This window comes from Amphiura filiformis, chromosome 5, assembly GCF_039555335.1.
Source record: "Amphiura filiformis chromosome 5, Afil_fr2py, whole genome shotgun sequence".
Classification (NCBI taxonomy): Eukaryota; Metazoa; Echinodermata; class Ophiuroidea; order Amphilepidida; family Amphiuridae; genus Amphiura; species Amphiura filiformis.
The window spans coordinates 37,382,577-37,403,729 of record NC_092632.1 but is presented as its reverse complement, the minus strand read 5'-3'; the positions used below and the strand labels follow the sequence as shown (position 1 = coordinate 37,403,729).

Below are 21,153 nucleotides of genomic sequence, written 5' to 3'. Positions count from 1 at the left end.
ACAGTAAACTTCGGACTATAGTTGAATGCAGTACTGACAGAAAATGCCTGAAACTGCTTCAACATTGCCTGAAAATGTGTAATCCCAGGAAGACCCAAGCAAAATGAATGAAATCAGGCAAACTTGCATCCCTGAAAGGCTTTCTTAATATACAACATCAAGTAGAAGAGTAGGCAGATTTGTGTCTATTTCAAAATGTTTTCTTATTACCTTATGAAGTCAGAGTCAATTAGGATGTGAGAAACACAGACCAAAAAAAGAGGACCATTACTAAAAAAGCTGAAAAACAGCGTAAAATCAGAGTAAAAAGCTGAAAAGAATAAACAAAAAAAGAGGAAATCAGCTGAAAAGAGGAACTGCCATGCCCCCAGTCAATAAACATAATGCTAGCAAATTAATTGTCAATTTGATAATCCTGAGGTATCAAAATTGCCTTCCGCATTCCGAGAATGGATGAAACCGCAGCTTTTTGAAATAGTACACCAATAATTTAAATCACTTGCCCACAGGGGCCAAGTCGATTTGTATCAAGTTTGATCATGTTGCTTGTTAAACATTTTGACCTTATGTACTTTCTCACAAACCATTGGCTGAGCAACTCGACAGAATCCTAACTGGACTTAACAAATTTACATGTAAAACGAAACTTGAACAAAGAAATAACCCTGCTCGGGTACGGTGGCTTTTACCTCAAGGTGCTCAGATAATTGATAGCGCTGCTTCTCGCTGCGCTGTAGTTCTTTGCGAGTCTGGTCTAATTCTCTTAGACCGTTGGCTTGGCCGAGTTGTGTCCTGAGGCTGTCTATTTCCATTTCAAGCTTCTGCCGGTGACTGTCCTGCTTCTCCTGGGTTTCTGCTCAATGAAAACATGAAGAGGATTTGTCGTTAAAGGAAGAAAGAGTACAAAATTTTCATTTAAATCTTGTCAAAATTTACATCTCAAGAAGTTTATATTGATGCTAATGGGAAGATCAAATGATTCGATATAATTTAAATTTGGAATTAACATACACTGTGCCAAAAATGTCCACCTCTCATAGTGTCAGTGCATCAGTAATTAACGATGCCAGTTCCAAAAGGGAGTTAAGTCAGAGCATTTCAAGATAAATAGCAAAGGTTTTTGTCCAGGTAGTCTGAATGCAAGGTGGTAGTTATGTCCAAGCAGTCTTAATGTGCTAACACATTATTTCACTATGAAACTTGCATAGAGGGTGTAGATAAACCCCCTAGTAGCAGGAACTGACACTGGCTCCAATTTCGTGATTTTGTAACTTATTAACGTACCACCTTGTGTTGTGTTATAGACTCTTTGGGGGGAAAATGTAAAATTTGCCTTTTTTTGAAATCTTGTCTAAAAAGTTACAAATTACCACTGGTGCTGGTAAATAAAGTATTGGGATTTTTAACACGCTATTAAATAGGTTCAAATACGAGTACTCACAATTTCATTATCTCCTGAAAATAGCATTTTTTAAGTATAAAAAATTATTGTAACATCGCATGAAGAATGTTTTACTCAAGTCAAAATACAGAAAAAGAAATACCAAAATTAAGTTTATTATTTCAATGAGTCCCGATGCCAAAATATATTAGTCCAGTCAAAAGCAGAATACATCACTATGATATACTTTTTATTTTCAAAATAAATCAAACCTACCAATAAGTTTTCTTTCTCTTCTAGCATGTCTATTCAACGGCAATCCTTCTTCTTCTAAAGCATCTTGGTATGTAGACAGTTTACCAACCAACTGGGAGCGGTTATGATCTGATTTTGCCAATCTGTCATGTACATCATCCAACTATTGGGAATAAAATGATAACATGCAGTGTGAAATGTTGATAAATGTGCTAACATTTTATGTGATATATTTAGTGCAAGGCCCTTTCTCGTCACCAAGATAAATGGCTGTATCCAATTTATTATTTATCTACATCTCACCTCCTTTAGCCATGGCTTCTAAGGGCAATGGCCTATTCTAGTTGAAATCCATACACCCCTATGACCTTAAGGGCTGGGGTATGAACGTTTGGACAGTATTTATTTTGGGACATGAGAGCACATCAGACATATCGAATTGCATTCTGAATACGAAGAATGTCATTCTGATATCAAATAATTTTGATTTTTTGAAATTCGCAATTTAATACACATTTTATGGCAAATCATTAAAATTGATATTTTTTATATTTAACAGTACTTGAAGTAAACTTTATAAATCTGATGATTTATACTTAAAGTGTATGTAAGTGGGTTGAAAAGACGACTATCTATTGAAAATTTTGACCTTTAGATTAAAGATATGGATTTTTTTTCCAAAACACCAACAAAAATTAGGTCTTTTGGGAAAAAAATCCATATCTTCAATATGAAAGGTCAAAATTTTCAATTGATCGTCGGCTTTTCTCCCTGCTACATACACTTTAAGAATATATCATTAGATTTATATAATTTACTTCGAGGACTGTTATATATCAAAAATTTGAAAAATATCAAATTTTATAATTTGTCATAAAATTTGTATTATATTGTGATTTTCAAAAATGAAAATTATTTGATATCAGAAAGACATGCTTCAGATTCAGAATGCAATTCGATAGGTCTGAGGTGCTCTCATGTCCCACAAAAAAAATACTGCTCTCGAAATGCAATAAACGCTCATTTTGGAACCCTTAATCTCCTACACAGGGATATAAATTTCAAATAAAGTCACCTATTCTGGTAACCCTATTTGAAATCCCTCTGTGTATAAGATTATGGTCATGTCTTCCATAGTGGGTATATAAATTTTAATTGGAGAAACCCAATTTCTTCATATCAGATTAAGAAATGCTCCAGGCATGCTTAAAACAGATTTGCCTTTTGGCAAAAAGTGCACTGATCGATCATTATAATTTACTTTACTTTTTGGTTACAGCCAATCAAACAGTTTCAAAAATACCACATAGATTACGTTGTTCTTACCAATAATCAATGCAGAACTGAACTGGCTAAAAGTTAATACAATGCATTAGGGCTCATATTGAAATACCCTACCACGTTTTCACACAGAAAGAAGGCAGGATTCCCCTCGTTAAGCGCGCCTCAGGAAAGCTCGGTCATAAAACGGATGGATTATATGCATCAGTGATACACCCTGCCCAGGATTTTAACAAAGAAGGCTAGCACAGGAAAGCTGCAGGATGGCGCACACCTTCCTGTGTAAGGGAATTTCAATATGAGCCCTTAGAACTTAAGGACCTGTCAGACTTGTAATCCACAAGTCCTAAAGTAAATTAGTAGGACCTGTATAATTATGTAGTATTTCAGTGAAAAAGCATCAAGATCTGCAATTTAGTAATTAAACAAACACTGCTGTTGGGGCTCTATGGAATATCTTTAAAGATATACTGTTTACATTGCTGTGAAATTTGAGTGACTTGTGGAAGATACAAGTAACATAATTAGTATTAGTATTCAAGGTATGAAATACCGTTACTATTTTGGTATATATATAATGTTCCTCTAAAAACTTGATGCACCTGTTACATCATAATACATTCATTTTATCAAACTTTGTATACAAAATCGTCCATACTGGAGAAAAAGAACATATGCAATTGTGATCAGATCTCATCAAGATATACCTGTTTGTATGTACTGCAGAGATCAACAAAGCAGCAAAATCATATAAAGCGAGCGAAGCATGATATAAACAATGCAAGGTAAATGATATACCCTTTTATAGCAAAGCATTAAACATGCAATGAAATCTCTGCTAATTAACTTAATTCCATCTGATACTTAGATGATCTTCTAATGTTACATACTTGTCTGTGTTTCCAGATTGTAAAAGGCAAATCACTGTGATATGAATAACTAAAATGCTCCCATGAAAGGTTTCATTAAATCATGTATATCCATGCTTACAATGGCACTTTCAAAATAAGTCACCAGTTTGAGTACAAGGTGTCCCCAAAAGTGGACCATTTTAACAATATATCCAGAGATTGAAAAAAAAAAATGGCATTGGCTTTAAGAGTGGCAATTACAGGCTGCCTGCTTTTGGCTCTTAGTACTATAGAATATGAGCCAACAAACAAAAATGCAAAATGTGACTGATATATAAAAGGGATGATGATTCAGTATGCTTTGGAGCTATAATAAATGGCTGATCAATGTATCATATAAACCCACCATAATTGCTATCTTCAGTAGATAGCAAAAAAAAAATTTATCAAACTTAAAAATATACCAGAGTTTCTTAACAGCTTCTGCTGAAGGTATTAATTATCTTCAGAAGATAGCAAAGCAAAAAACACAATGTGTATCAAAGCATATGAATATGCCGATCTTATGGAGAGATCATACCTTTATAAACTCCCATGTTACAAGATCCTTGTTATTTTGAAAGACAATCATACCACACTCAGCAAGCCTGGATAAAAACTGGAATCCAGAATGCTCATTCCAGGGAAATTATTGTTTTTAAAAGGAAATTTGGCTATTTGGAGGAGCCAATAGCATACACAACATTGACATGCAGCAGCTATTCACATGTGACTGTACTAAAAGCTAATAAGCTTCAAATTGAAATCCATCACAATACACATCGTTTAGGATCATATTTCTCACATCCGAACATGTCACCAAATTCAACAGGAAAGAGCTCGGCATGATCTCATGATCAACACCGAAATCAACACTACACATACGCAACATCATCTACAAAACACCGTAATGTTTGATATCGTATACGTGTGTATATACATACGCTAAACACCAGATTACATTAGAAAACCAAGCCATATGGCCTAGTTTTGGAATCATACGGCTCCTTTTATTTATTATTACTCTATATAATATTGGATTCACCCTTCTTCAATTCCAACGATCAAAAGAACAGATTTGTTTACTTGCTCCTTAAGCAAAAGCACATATTTTCAAATCAAGAGGAAAGTGGTAGAAATTACGGTTTATTTATAATGACTACTTTATGACTTGCAGACAAAGTGACTCAGGAGGGATTGATTTCCCAACTGATTTCCGTTGAATTTCTTTCTCCAATTACACTAAGAACATCTAAAGAATTATAAGAATTATTAGGGGGAAAGACCATTTAGGTGAACAAAATGTATTTGTAACACTTAGTGCAATTTAGCAAGATTGAATTTAAATAAAATTAGTTTGAATCTATATCTTAAAAAGTACAGAAATTAATATTTAGACTGTTTCCCGCTACAAGTAAATCTGAAACCTAATCCTATTATTTTTTTCACAATTACACATGGAAAACATCAAAAGATTTATAACTATAAGGACTTTTTTCTTTTACTTATTTCACCTTTTTTAAAGCAATAAATTGCATTCTCGCTTTCTCTTTTGGAAACAATTTGACTTTTCCATGATGTTTTGGACTTCTGCAATTTGTTTAAATTCCTTTTTCCAGACTCTTGTGGGATCCATATTCCAACACACAGAAAATGAATGCTTTTGATAGTGAAAGAAACTCCCAACCTGATTGTATTTTAGGAATTGTAAGCAAAATGGGTCAAGTTGTGTAATGATATATGACTGCTGGTGTACGAGTACTATGAAGGGAATATGCCAGGGAGCTACAGGGAGTTACATATGTGAGGTAGGCACGTGGAGGATGGTATTGGTTGTTACCTACTCGAAAACATGCAAACTGTCTTCACATCGATGCTGTGAGTCGTACAAATTCGCTACAAAAATCGTACAAAGGATATCATTACAATTGGAGCAGATTACAAAAGTATATAAAACTTTACTTGCGGTACATTTTGCAAGCATGGAATTTAAAACTGCGAGATGGATACATGTGCAAATATTTGATGCTGCAAAAAATATACTGTTTTATAGAATACCTAGGTTGTAGGTTATAAATCAATGAATGAATACAAATTAAGGACAGCTTTTTATTGAGGCATGCAATGCAAATATTGGATAAAGGGTACAGAATGGTAACACCTAAGGCGCTGCATCCTGGAGTGCCCAGCTCTCTATCAATATTGTTTGGGGCCACATCTCCAGCTCCCATGTAATATTTGCTGTGGGGGTTTGCTGTACCTCTACACAATGATTTTACCGTAACCATCTATATAACCATAGACATATGCACCTAACGGCGGAACTTTTTCCATTGTCTATGCTTAAATGAACCACTGTAGGATGATCCAACTGTACTGAGACAAGGTACCTTACCTTGGTGTATAGATTTGAACCAACAACCTAAAAAACCACAACACCTAGATGTTGATATACAAGCCTCATCGCACTCTATCTTCCATAAAAAACTGAGAAGTTTAACAACTCAGGGACTTTGCAGCTAAGAAGCGTACACCCTAGACATTCCACAATTGACCTTCACAGCCAGGATCAGCTCCCCGAGTTTTGTACTGGTTACAATGAGACAATTAGCAGTAAGTTCCTTGTTCAGGGGAATTTTCAGCTAACTCAATTTTTCCATTAAAGCGCACTAAACCACCGCCAGGGTTCAAACCCCCAACCTCTTGCACCATAGTTGAATGCCGTAACCTAATATTACATCTACTAGTAGCTTTGCTCCATAGTCACCAATTATCATTGGGAGTGTACAAGGATCACTCTTTAGTGGGTGTTCAGATTGAGTAAGAATCACACAATCAACAAAATCATGATTCAGATGTTATTAAATCAATACAATAATACTATAAGTTCTTACTCAATTTGAACTATTGCTGAAGAGTGATCCTTGTACATTTCAATACTAGGAGAAATCAAAATCTCTACAGCATTTCCCACAGATCCTAGTATCTCGGATTTAACCCTAAGCTGGGCAGTCCAGTCATTACACAAAGAATATCATGATCATAATCAGGCTACATCAGTACAGATCATGTACAGATGCCCTTTACAAATGCATTCTATTATATCCAATTTGTAATACTGTAAAAGTCAATATTTTCGCGAGAAGATATTTCCGAGATTTTGACGATTTTGTCAATAGCGCAAGAATTAAATTTCGCGGTTTTGATATTGATACAATAGAAACCTAATGCAAAAGGTTATTTTTGCGAGTTTTTATTTTCGCGATTTTATAAAACCTCGCGAAAATTTCTACTTTTACAGTATCACAAGTTGATTCCCACTCTTTATTTGTTGAGTTCTGTTCGAATTATTGCTTCATTTGATTAAGACACCTGTGTGTAAATAATGAGTTAACCATGTAAGGATATGCCAATGAGGCTGCAAATTCGGAATACCCAATCTTTGTGAACACATTTCTCTCTCATCCAATGAGCCAAATATGCTATGTTATCTCAAAACACGTCATGTCAAAATGCTGACACAATAGGATCATTTTAAAACTGGAACACTCAAATAATGACACACAAACTACCTTAATTCATACATTTGATCAAGATCTTACACAAGCGCTGACCCAAATATGCAAATTTCATGTATGTAGCACATACGCAATAAAATGGCATAATTCACTAAATTTGTTTTACATTACAAATTCATAACCATCACATATGTCACTTATTTTCATATGTGGAACTACATTTACATGTAGGAAAACTTTTGTATATTTTTGTACAAGTTGCCTGGCATGCAGCAGACAGGCTGACTCCATTCTATGCATTATATGCATTAATGTGACACAATGGTCTCGAGTCAAGAATCCCTACTTTCCTGTTTTCAACTTGATTCATGAAGTTATTAACCCCTGCAATGGATAAGCAACAAATAAACAAGCAAGCAAGTAAGCAAGCAAACGAACAAACAAACAAACAAAAACAACTAAACAAAGAATAAACACCTTCTTTGATGGACAATACCTCAGTCATCACTTACCTGCTGAATGAAATCTAAAAGTTACATAATATGAAAGAGGTGAACAAAATTCTATACCTCTTTGTGCAGAAACAAATTGCTGATTTTTGACTTTCATTGTGGTTTTCATAATCCACATAACTCATCCATCCCAGGTCTTCATATCTAGAATTTGATGAAACTTTCTTTTTTACACTGCTGGACTTGTCTAGGAGCTCAACAAGGAGCTCAATTAGAAATTATCAGTATCAAAATCACAGGAGCAAGGAAGAACAAGGAGCTCAATAAATAACTCTCCTCAAATAGAGTTAGGAGCAAGTCAAGGAGCTCCGGAGTAATTGAGCTCCTAAATGCTAAGAATAGTGGAAATCACATGTTATCTACAACACAATAAGGACAAAGCTTTAAAATAAAGCGTTCAGATGCAAAATGCAATAAACACCATTATCCTGATTACCATTAACCTACCTGCTGCACAAAAATTGACAGCTCTGATTGGTGACAATGTATCCCATTGTATTCATTTTGCTGCAGTGCATGATATATCCCATGCAGAATGAATATGGGAGCAACAGGTTCTAGGCAGAATGCGATGAACACTAATATCCTGATTGGTGTTTATTGCATTTTTGCATCTGTACACTTCAAATGAAAAAGATTGCTATCAAAGTAGGAGATCTTAATCATCTGAATTAATGATAGAATGCAGACATGGCCTAATAATGAAGATTACCATTATGAATATTAGATTGTAACATTGCTTCAGGTTGCAGGATGAATTTTGTTACTATGGTTATTGCATTATTATTTTTAACACAACAGGTGTTCGATAATATCTGAAATATCCTACATGTAAGACCTTTTACTCTGAGATTCAAATATATATGTATAAATGAGGGGAAAGATGGATTACTGTATGTAGGCCAGGTGAAATAATCTATTTCCAAGCATGAAGCAATGGCCCTAAACTAAGCAGACTACTACCAATAATGCAAAACTAGTGGCCCAATGGGATAAGCTTATCATCTCACACCACCAAATCAGAGTCCCATACAGATATGTGCTAAATTTGCCTTAAGAAAACATCATTTTTTTTCTTCACAGGAGCAACTCAATTTTTTAAAATTGTCGCTTAAAAGCGACAGCTATGATGGTTGAAATCAGCCCTTGCCTGATCCCTCTGGCTGGGAAAAAATATAGGTTGACCGTCATTATTTTTTACGACTGGCCCTCTAAGTCTACGATGTCCGGAAATTGCCTATTTTACAGGCAAAGTCATGCCAGTGTTTCTGTAAAGAAAAGACTGCTTAAAATCATTTAAAATTATTAGAGCTCTCCAGTCTCCCACGTCCCACCTGTGGTACACTTGCAGTATTTAACATTACTAATCATGACCAATCCAAATTTTGCCAAAATTATGCAAATTTCTGCTCATTTTAATCCTTAATTTAGCTGGCCATGGGTTTTTCTGATAATTGAAATTAATGGTGCACAATCATAGAATTTGGTGGTGTGAAATCTTATAGACCATACTAGTAAAAAACATAAAACTTTATATTCCAGCATGTACATTCCTTTCCAATGTAATATGTAGAAACTAAGCCAACAAATGATTGTACTTTTACTACAAATTTGTTATAATAAATCTATTTAAATTGACTGCAGTAAAATTGAACCATTCCAAAATTATCATCCGTTACCCATTACCACTAAGTTTCTCTACTCTATCGATACCGCATTCAAATCAAGCCACCGAGATGTCAATGTTAACACAATAGATCTATTGGATTAATCTTGTAAGCCATTCACGTAAAACGCGATATACTTAAGGTATACAAACTGCTGTTGGAAAATTCTGCATTGATACTGCCACCAAGTTGGGCTAGTTGTTGAGTTCCTGCATAAGAGGACTCTGGAGAGTGAGAGGCCCTTCCATTTTCACTGAAGCACAACCCCCTTGTTGGTTGAAAAGCAGCATGCCGAGCACACGAAAGCAGTAACTTAACGACTACACGGCGTGTTAGATGACTGAAGTTTAATCAAAGCCAATTTAATTTGATAACTTGTGTTTCTATGCAAGTCATAGTAAAATTTCATATTCAAGGAAATGTAATAGATTTAATAGTTAATAATCTTTTTCACAATTTGGTATTTAAATGAACTTCTATTACACTCAAAAGGGTTTTGATCACAAATTCATTAGGTATTACAATTGATAAAATCCTCTTGAGAATATGTTGCCATATACACATGATATTCTGCGCAACACAAATTCATAAAGCTATCATGTTATGCTTTTATCAAATAGTTTTAACTATTTAAAAGTAGGTACCATTAAGGAATTATGATATGCTGAAAAGAGTAATAAATAGGGCACTCTCACATTTTGGTTCCAGTTTGACATTTTATAGAATTTTTGATTGAGACTTAGTTTTGGATGGTTCAGTGGTCCCTGGGTGATGTTAAGGTGTGGGGGTGTATGTGGGGGGGTGGATATATATTTTGTATAGACCTGCAACCATGGACTTTTATCTGACCTTTTACCACCTAAATGGACACACACCTGCAACTGAGAACATCTTTGGCTGCCAGAATCTGCCAAAATGCAAAGTAGAGTGTAATTCACCAATGTGTCCATGTTTATTCTGGTAGGGGGTCAACCCTTGGTATGTAAAAAGTCTGGTGTGTCCGATGGGTGTCATTGGGTAGGCAGTTAATTTTGATATGTGGGGTTCATCCATGGTTTGGTGTCTACTGAGAAGAAAAAGGTCCACAGTTGCAAATTTACAAGTACAATGTATGTATGTGGGGATGGGGGGATGTCTGTGTGTGTAATTCAGACAACTTGGTAAAAGTTTCACAAAGAGTCACTACTCATAACCTTTAAATGTCATCAAAAGCATGGAGTTTGCTGATTGCTGAATCCCCATACTTTTGCTTCCCAATGCAGTCTAAGTTGTATGACTTGTTCATTTCATACAATAGACTCTAATGCTGAATGTAAAAATACTTTGCTTTCCAATGAAGTCTAGGATGTATGACTTTTTCATTTCATGCCCATTTAAAGTGATGCTCCACAAAAGAGTTTGAAAAAACGAAAAGTGTTTTCTAACAACAATAATTGCTATGTCTGAGCTCAAAAGTATTAATGATTTTCACTCAGAAGTCACAGACTTACGTTAGTATATGAATAATAAGTATGCTCTTGTGTCAGCTTTCATGTAAGTCCACATTTTCCTTTCAAACTATTTAATTTAAGATATATTCAGTACAGGCTCAATCAGCAAGCAGCACCTTAAACATTATTTGCATGCAAGTTACATCTTACCGCTGTGAGTTTCTGATTTGACAATCACAATACCGACCGCTAGTGAGCGTGCCGTCGTCACTTACACCTTTGTGTGAAATCTTATCTTGGATTGACATTTATGTGGTATATGGTCACACCATGGCATAAGAATCATGATTAGTTCTTGCTGTATGAACTTTTTGCTACATTTAGTCGTTGAGTGGTGTGAATGAACGTTATGGCTAGGTTCTTTCCGGATACTATGATATGAACTTTGCCGCATTCAGTTGTTGAGTGGTGTGCATGAACCAGGGATGAAACTCTACTTTTAAAGAAAGCCTGTAGAAGCCTGAAAAACAGTGTGAAAATGACCAGAATGACCCTAAAACAAGCCAAAAATAAATGAAATTGTGTAAATCTGGACTACAAAAAAAGCCTGAATTCAGGCAAAAGCATGGCTCGAAAAAGTGGGGAATTTTGGAAGTTCCTTCCCAGGAAATGGTGTTTGGAGGAAAATTCTGGTATTTTGAGGGGAATTGTGTCTTTTTTTTTAAAAACATGCTATAAATTGTGGGAAATTTAGCTTGCTTCCAGGGAAATTAACATTTTTTCAAGCCCTGGGCAAAAGCCTGAAAACTTTACATCCCTGATGAACATTATTGTGGTTATGTTCTTGATGGATACATTGGTATGAACTTCACCACATTTGGTTGTTGAGTGGTGTGAATAATAACGGCAATAGAGTATAAATTTCCTCCAAAAAAAAAAAAAGATATCCATCCAAAAGAAAATCCACAAAGAAAAAGAAAATTCAAAAGGAAATCCAAAAAGAAAAAGGAATTCCAACAAGAAACGGAATTCCAAAAAGGAAACAAACATGAAAAATGAAATATAAAAAGAAAATGGAAATCCAAAAAGAAAAATGAAATCCAAAAAGGAATTCAAATAGAAAAAGGATAATCCACATTGAAAAAGCTTTCCTAATTATTTTTAGAAGCAATGGGGACCTCTATATTTTCAGCTCTTGAGTACCACCATTTTGACATGCTTCTGTCTTGATCAATGAGTAGCAGTAAGTAATCAGTCAACACTATACTCTTGAAACAGTTAACATTTTTTCAAACATACACGTTTAGGCCTGAAAATGAATTAATATCAACATAATTTGCGAAAGGAAGCAGGTGTAGGCAATACCAAATTGTTAATTTATCACACATTTGTAGTACACATTTGTTCATTTGCCATGATATTGTGGTAACTTTGCCCTGACAGGTCTATATACAAAGAATTTCAGAAACATTTTGTGATAGATAAGCCCCAGCTGGAAAAATTAATGGAAATGGCACAATTAATCGTGTCAAACTTGAGCTTGTTTATGCTTGTTGCTCAACCTACACTGAGAAAATAAGCCCCATGAGTTGATAATTAAACTACGAAAGTGTTACCTTTTAGAAGCTAATCCTGCTAGGTACTAAATGTTTTATATTCTCAAGTGAGAAATCCCATCTTTATATTATGAGTTGGAACTTGCTCAATGATGACTTAAAAGGAGTGGGAATTTAAAGGGAGGAAAGCGGAAAGAAAGTCTTTCACCAGCTAAAATGAGTCTTCTTTTGTCCATTTTTTTTTGAAAAAAAAAATGAAAAAACAAAACAAGAAAAAAAACCAATAACAAAAAACAATAACAAAAAAACCATGCCAATATTGTATCAAATCAGAAGCTCATGGTGTACAATCACTTAACAGGCTTAGGCAAAAAAAAAAAGATTTGTCTCATGTCCCATTAGTTTGAAATCTAATGCGGTATGCATTTTTTATTTCATCAATAAATCAGATGTTCAGGGGGGTTACCCCCTTGAAAAATCACCGGTTTTTGGCCCATTGTGTTTTGCCAATGGCGATTTGTCTTCATTTTTTGAAAATAAAATAAAATTTGTGAAATGAAATTTTATTTTTGAACATTTTCACCATCAGAAATCCAATGCACGCAGGGGACATGAGACAAATCTTACTTCCATGCAATTCTATTGAACTACTACTGTGAAATGGATAGCATGCATGCAGGCAGCAAGCAATAACCATGCACACAGCCAAGAAAATATTGTGTCACCTCCCAAAGATGGGTCAGTCAGTTCCAGTATTTTCATAAAAAACTTTTTTTAAAGTAAATGTTTCAATTTGGATGCACTTTTCATTTTTTCCTTCAGCAACCCACCCCATTTAGAGAAATTGGTCACATATTTTTGTTGTTCTACTGGAGATGGGTACGTTGGTTGGGAGGGTGGCAACACAACACATTTTTTTGGCCCAAGGTTAAAAAAAGCGAGGTTTGGGTTAGCTATGCATATATTGGGCTATTCATCTTGAAATCCACACTAGTCCCCCTGTGTAGGATTTAGCTAAAGTCTTCCACAGAGGGAGTATGTGTTTCTAATAGAAGCAATTGGGTAACTTCAATTTGAAACACACACTCCAGTTGTAGAAGTCATAGGTAAAGCCATATTACAGAGGGAGTGTGGGATCCAAAATAATTCACCCTTGCTAATTCCATTTGAAACACATACTCCCTCTGTGGAAGACTGCAGTTGGGCATAACATGGATTTCAAATGGAATAGCCCCTTAGTCATCAGGGTAGCTCTGGATTATTCCCATTATAGCAGTGGTTAATATTGGTTCAAATGCATTTGTTTGCAGCAGCACCGTTACCAACGAAACCACATTGAGATTAAAAATATAATACTTACGCCATATTCTTTTGTTAAGTTTGGCTGGATTGAAACCTACGCAAATCAAGCAAGAGTATTTGCAATGTGAATTAGCATGATTATTTCAGTTACTAGATTAAGCTTAACTACAATTAATTATGAAAACACTTACTGCTGTCAGTTTCCACAAACTTAACAAATGCTAGCCCCCGTATGCATAGTATACTTGCTTACAGAGGCCTCGTAATACTTACCAGTAAGGTTGGATATTCAACACCAATTCAATAAGACAGCGGGACAGTCTAGACAGCCTTAACAAGTTACCTGTCCTATATTTCAATTTCTCAATATGAAATTGTGTAATAAATGGGCCTCCTTTTTGTAAAGAACCCTTTCTAAAACTTCTCTGTAGTGGACAAGAAAGGGTGGAGGGTGAATTCACTTTGGAATCCTTTTGGAATAGCATCCATTTTCAACTTGGGTACCAATTCACCCAACCTATTTAACAAATATGCACAAGAAATTTGTGTCTAAAACTAAGTTAACGGCTAAAAGTTTGAAAATGAGTCTGAAAATTGCTCTAAGGTAGATGATGATCTAACTTTAAGATACAAAAGGAAAGACCTGACAGGCAGTGGCATATTTTCAGGCTCATGTCAATCATACCGGTAAGTCAGCTAAGTGATGCACCTGATAAGAGAACAGTTGGCCAGGCATCATTTCCTACACTGACAACCGCAAACATTGTTATATAGGTTGACAAATTAAATGTTATTAAAGTGCCTGACTTTTTCACCAGATTCAGATGATCTGAGATTGTGCAGTTGTGTCCAAATTGACCTTTTGACCATGTTAGTTTTTGAGCACAGAACTTCAAAGTGCAATCTTGTCACAATGACGCAGTACAATGGTGCGGTACACAGGTGCCAATAGGCAGTATCCAATTGTACACAACAAAAGTCAAGAGAGAATATTTTCATGAGTCCCACATGATACAAGCGGTAAGTTTGTCAGTCATTATTACAAGCATAACACCAAATACATGCACAGTCAGTGTAGACAAAAGATTAAGTCCAATCATTTGCTATCACCAGTCTTTTCTCACTGTTTAGGCCAAACTGATATTCAATAGTATTCACATAGACAATAACCTTCTTGGGTTTTGGACCTCTTGAGTGGAAAAATCTTCCATCAGACCATCGTCCCTAGTTACAGCTGATTTTAGTAACTAAAACTTTTACCTCATCTATCCGAGATTATTTCAGCATACAGCAATTAGATTGATATTATTATTACTTTTCTAAAATACTGGAACCAAATTCCAATTTGCCGCAATAGACCTTGAGACAAAATTTTACAATCTCGATGATAGGAAAAACCTTTGAAAAAAAAATCAGTAAAGACTACCCATAACCATGCTATTGGACAGGAGAAAGGAAATACATGTTAATAAATTGTGGCAACATTCATTACATTACCTCATTTCCATAGAAATATAACATAATGTTCAACTAAAAATAGCATTGCCATAGCAACAGATCTTTATTTTCAATGTTTCACTTTATGAGATCAATAATTGCTGTTAAGTAAGTGAACATTATTGATGTCATATTACAACAATTATGACTGTAAAATGGACCTTGATCATTAAATTAGTGTCGCGGATAAAACACTAGATGCACAAGTGACGAAAACTCAACTTGGGGCAGACATTATACTGTGTGGGTATTCTGGTAATGTGTTCAACATATAGCTACATGTACATTGCCCTTAATCCCATATTGAATATTAATTCTTACTTGTTGAGTGCCATGGGTGGCATTATTGATGGTGTTGATGGTGATGATGATGAAGAAGAAGAAGACAACAAAGAAGACAAAGAAGAAGACATGCCTTGTTGTTTAGATTTTAAAGGCGAGTAGTCAATCACTCGCTAGAATGATACTAGGCGAGTGGTTTAATCACTCCCAGAGCTAAATCACTCTCTAATACATAGTGATCAAATCACTCCTAGGTCTGAAAGATCTTCATACCAATATGAAACACTTCCACACTGTTGACACCTTCTCTCCAGTTTTCAGAGATTAAGGCTAAGATCACTTTATAAATCGAATACATTGAAAGTGCTGAAACTTGACTCTATTGAATTTTGGGTGATTTGCAGCGAGCGATATTGAGTGTTTTTGGTGAGTTAAAATCGCTCACTAGAAGTTGAGTTTGGGCGAGCGGTGGCGAGTGAGAGCGACCGCTCGCCTCAAATGGCAAGGCCTGAGAAGATGAAGAAGAAGAAGAAGAAGATGATGAAGAAAAAGAAGATGATGAAGATGATGATGAAGATGATGATGACGACAACGACGATAATGATAGGGAAGAAACAAGAGTAATTGTAATACATCTAGCACAAAAATAATACTCCTAACAAACATGAATGCTTGACTATACAAGAAAAGACAGGTTTTTTTAAATTTAACATAAGCTAAGAAACATGGAAACAGCATTGACAAGGTACACTTGAAAACAAATTATACTTTCCGGAACGGGACTATTTGTGTGGAAAAAATAGATCTGACCATGACTGCATGTGATACGTGACACAGCTTTAATACGGTTGATGTCATTACATTGAAACAAAGCCTGTAATCATATCATGAAAATAAGTGAGTCCTTAAAAAGTAATATAAAAGTGATATTCCATTGAAATCTGCTATACCCCCCGTAGAAGATTTAAGAAAAGTCTTCCACAGAGGGAGTATGTTATCCAAATGGAATTGGCTAGGGTTAATTATTTTGAAACCTATACTCCCCCTGTATATGGCTTTACATATATATATGTTCCACAACTGACGTGAGTATTCAAATTGAAGATAACCCAATTGTCTATTCTATTTGAAACCCATCCGCCCTCTGTGGAAGACTTTAACTAACCTCTTCAACAGGGGGAGTGTGGATTTCAACTGGAATAGCCCAATGTTAAACTGACATTGCACTAAAAATGTCCTTGATAGCTCCAAGCAGTTCCTTTAAATACCTCTTTAAATGCATGAAGAAAAGCTACACTCATTTACCGCATTACACGCCAAATTCGGCTGTCATCATTACGTTTGCGGGCAAAAATCACTTGACGACACTTACATGATCTTCTATTTCTCCTGACTATAAGAACTATCCAGGGTGTCGCTACAAAGTCCTCGACTATAAACAAAGACCGTCTATGCCGTTATTAGGGAAATGATGCAAATGGGATGAATACATTCTGACATTTGATGATGCTTAGGGGTAGTAGAGGAAACATTTTGAAAACCTCTTTAGCACATAAGGTCTAGCTGTTATAGTCTCAGATGTGAGACCTCATTTATTACATTGTGAGTGTATGTAAAACTATCTTTTTTGGCACAAGTGATATAAACAATGGCCCATTAATTACCACAGTACCTTTCCTTTCTGCTCCCCTCCTCTTAGTATATCAATGAAATGTACAAAGGACTGTAGACGCTGGTATTATATCAACCACTTTTCTGCTAAAACATGCCTAATTAGGTCTAATATGATCAGAGGAGAACGAGTAAATTTTCTCAAGTGAACACTGTAACAGCCTTTTTCATCTGTAATACAGGGTGTCTATAAATATGTACCAGGTCAGCTCCTTGCAGCCTTGTTTAGGGGTGGAATTCTTTTAAGACTAAAACTATGTAAGCAAAATGTTTTGGTAAGTTCAAAGACAACTTTGTCTGTAAAAGAATATATACTGAAGCTTATCCTATTACAGTAAATTTCATTTTGATGCAAGCAACCAGTACAGGGCCTCAAAATTTAACAGGAATCAAAGAACCGGCTATCAAAACGATTCTCCTTACCTCAGTTTGCAAGAATCAGAATTGATTCTCTCCAAATTATGCTCAGACTGCACACGGATAGAATAATCATTTGATTCTCAATTAATTCGCGCCAGATGAGTTTGTGAGACTCAATTTTGATTCATGCAAATTGCATCAAAATGGGGCCCTTGCAGTACTTTCAAAATAGTTTTTTCTCACTGCATCATTTTCACGCTCTTGCCACACCAGTGAGTAAACTGATGAAAACTATGCTACATTTTGGTTTCTAAATATGGTGCATAGGTATAATTGAAGTTCAGTCAATTAAAAAAAAAGGTGAACTGTTTGCAAACTGCAAGGGTATTTCCCAACAATCGTAAAGAGTGCGTTGAGCTCAAGATCATGCTATCACCCCAAGAGTCTCTGCTACCCAATTTGCATACCACTTAACAGCACAACTGAAGTTCACGCTTGGCGAGACCATAAGGAATTCTAATGTCTGATTACCTAGCTATAATTCTATTATTTTCTATCCTAGAGCCAAAATGTGGTTCATTTGCAATATTGAGATCGGTGTATGCACATTAAAATTTCACATTCAGGAATTTGAAGTTGGGCATTTTTTCCAAGTGGTTTAAAATTAGTGTTGTTATTTATGTATCTTGTATCTTAAAGTACCTATTTATATTCCTTTTTTAGTTCAGGAGTTGTTACAATCGACATCTGATTTTAGAAGTTAATATTTTTCTATAAGTTTGCCTTTTCAACTATTTCCAGGTTAATAACTGCACATTAGTTGTTTACAGGATATTCTGAGAAATCTATACATTCTGCCTTTGGAACCAAATTAAAATGTGTAAAATTTTTCACAATACCAAAAAATATAACCGATGCAAAGTTATTAACCTCATTCATAACCAAGAGTATATATTTTTACGAAAGGGCTTATTTTCCCATACCATAAGTTTCAAGAGATGTTTATATTTCCCTGGAATTACATGTTTTGAAATGGGTAAGAGGGCTTTCCCATACTAAAAATGAGTGAATTTTAAAGTTTATATCCTCCTGTCATAACTGATACCATTTTAACTTTTATTATTACTATAAATTTTGAACAAAGTTTCAAGTGTTTTTCCTTCCCCTTTTGAATAACTGATGGAAAATTGTATCGCCTGCACCAATTGCAGGAATACATTTTCTGGTCCCATATAATGTCACATGTGGAGGTGATTATTTTGCATCAATGTACTATGTCACAAAGAGCATGACCATTATAAGATTTCATTTCAAGTATGGTAGTTACAAATAACAAAATATGATTTAGATTGCACAATGCACAAATTGTATTTATTCATGAATTATTCATAAAGTGACCTGCCACAGAATTAAGTTGGTAAAGTCATACTATCTCAACAGTCATTAAATTTATATACAGGAATATTAGTACAGTCCAACCACCCTTTAATATGTGATACGATCAAGCAAAATCAGTCGGAACTCGGGAATATTAAATTTCAGTTTCTTATAGGATAGTAAAAAGCATTTACAAAGCTGCATTTTGCAGAAAACCCCATTGATATTGACCAACCAGTTCCAAAGATATGAGCAATTAAAGTGTTTCCAAAAGAAAAGGAAACATAAAAAATATTTTCTTTGTTTGGTTGTATCTCAAAATCAATATTTCCGAGTTCTGACTGATTTTGCTTGATCGCATCACATATGTGAATCTCTTTTATACGGATCTCTGTTACCTGGTAATTTTTATGAGAAAACATGTTTTTAATGCTTTGACACCTTATGCTCCAAAGCATTTAGAAAACATGTGTAGGCTAGTATAGACCACTTGACATCATTGTTTATCAACAAAGGTGAGGGACTGGTCTACTGATATGCTTGAATGAACCGCTACACTGTTCAATGGCTTTCTTGCACTATATGAAATGTGGTGGGCGATTTAAAATGCACATGCCCTGAGCAAACTATGATGCGTATGCATACTGCAGAGCAAAGAACAATGGAAATTGCCATAAATCGTGTGCATACTGCCAGGCAATGACGTCAAATGTCAAGTGGGCTATATGTTGCAAAGTATTCAAATACCCTCTTTCAGTATAATCTTTCAGAGTAATTTTCTGTTGTTCCAATTTTAGCACTTTAGACATCCTATGCAGAATTCACTTCTGGATTTTTTACTTATCCAGGCAATTCAGTCAGTTGCATGACGTCACTTGTAATAGATCGCTTTATTACATTGGGTTTTTTTATGTTCCATCTTACACCCTCTGACATGTAGTGGAAGCCTACTGTTGCACTCAATGGGATAAATCATCAAATAAATACCTCTTGGTGAAAAAATTCATAAAATGCAATCAACTTCCAAATATAACAAAAGAAAAGGAAATTGGTATGCTATCATGCAGATACAAAACATGTACTTAATAATAACAGTGGTGGCACTATGGAGGGAAAGGGCCCATCCCCCCAATATTTTTCTTTCCCCCTCCAAAAAAAAAAAAAAAAAATCCCAAATTACACAAATTTCCACTTTTTGTGGCAATTTTGTTCAAAATTTGTTGATTTTTCCCCCCCCCCCCCCCAATTTACATTCCCCCAATGCCTTCCCTCCTCCCAAAAAAAAACTCCTGGTGCCGCCACTAAAAACCTGTACAATTTATAACCAATCCGGTAAAATTTTGTCCAATAGATTAAATACAACAGGATGACTTTTTTGTTGATTCTGTATCCAGGTGAGGAATTGGGTCAATGTTGATGCCTAGATACAAGTGATACTCCCTACCCTTCCCTGGCATGTATAATGATATCCTCAATGGGCTGTAGGCAAGTGCCTGCAGCGGTACCTGATAGCCACTGATAAGTGATGCCTAGTATTGTCATTTAACCACCAATTTGGGATATATGTGATGTGATCAAGCAAAATCAGTCGAAAGTCAAAAATATTGATTGTGAGATATAGCCAAACAAAGGAAATATTTCCTTTTGTTTCCTATTGTTTTGGAAACTCTTTAATTGCTCATATCTGTTGAACTGGTTGTTCAATTTCAATAGAGTATTCTGCAAAATACAGCTTTGTAAATGCTTGTTACAATCAAATAAGAAACTAAAAATTGAACATGACCAACTTCAGAGTGATTTTGCTTGATCGCATCACATATACACATTTACTTGTACATGACCCAATAGTTTTCTATGCAAGTCTGAAATTGAATATTATTTAAGCAGCACATTTTTTTCAAAATTTAGCAAATTGATTATGATATATCTTCTTTCAGAATTCAAGTACTTGTCTTTGCAATGAAGTGCATAATATTCTGGCATAATATTAAGTACATGTAGTAACACTAAGTGAAACTTTTGAATCTGTCATTAACTCACTTTTGCAAGCAATTCATCAACTTAATAAGTCATCCTTAGTTCATTGCCAGCTTGCGATAATCCTGCTTTAATATTTTAGTTAATTATCACTGGGATTATATCACTATTAAGTATATCTTTACCTTTTCTACAAC

The 21,153-nt window shown here is 35.1% G+C and overlaps 1 protein-coding gene across 2 annotated transcripts in view; it reads right to left on the bottom strand.

The window, feature by feature from the left end:
• LOC140153081 (centrosomal protein of 128 kDa-like) overlaps window positions 1-21,153 on the bottom strand; it is a 56,153-nt gene that overhangs the window by 7,872 nt on the left and 27,128 nt on the right. The window contains exons 9-11 of one of the 2 annotated variants that reach the window (XM_072175698.1): window positions 13,851-13,886; window positions 1,658-1,799; window positions 690-853 (exon numbers count right to left, since the gene is read on the bottom strand). In XM_072175698.1, the coding sequence (XP_072031799.1) occupies window positions 690-853; window positions 1,658-1,799; window positions 13,851-13,886 (342 nt within the window). The remainder of the gene's footprint in view (window positions 1-689; window positions 854-1,657; window positions 1,800-13,850; window positions 13,887-21,153) is intronic. The other variant, XM_072175699.1, reaches the window with a different exon arrangement.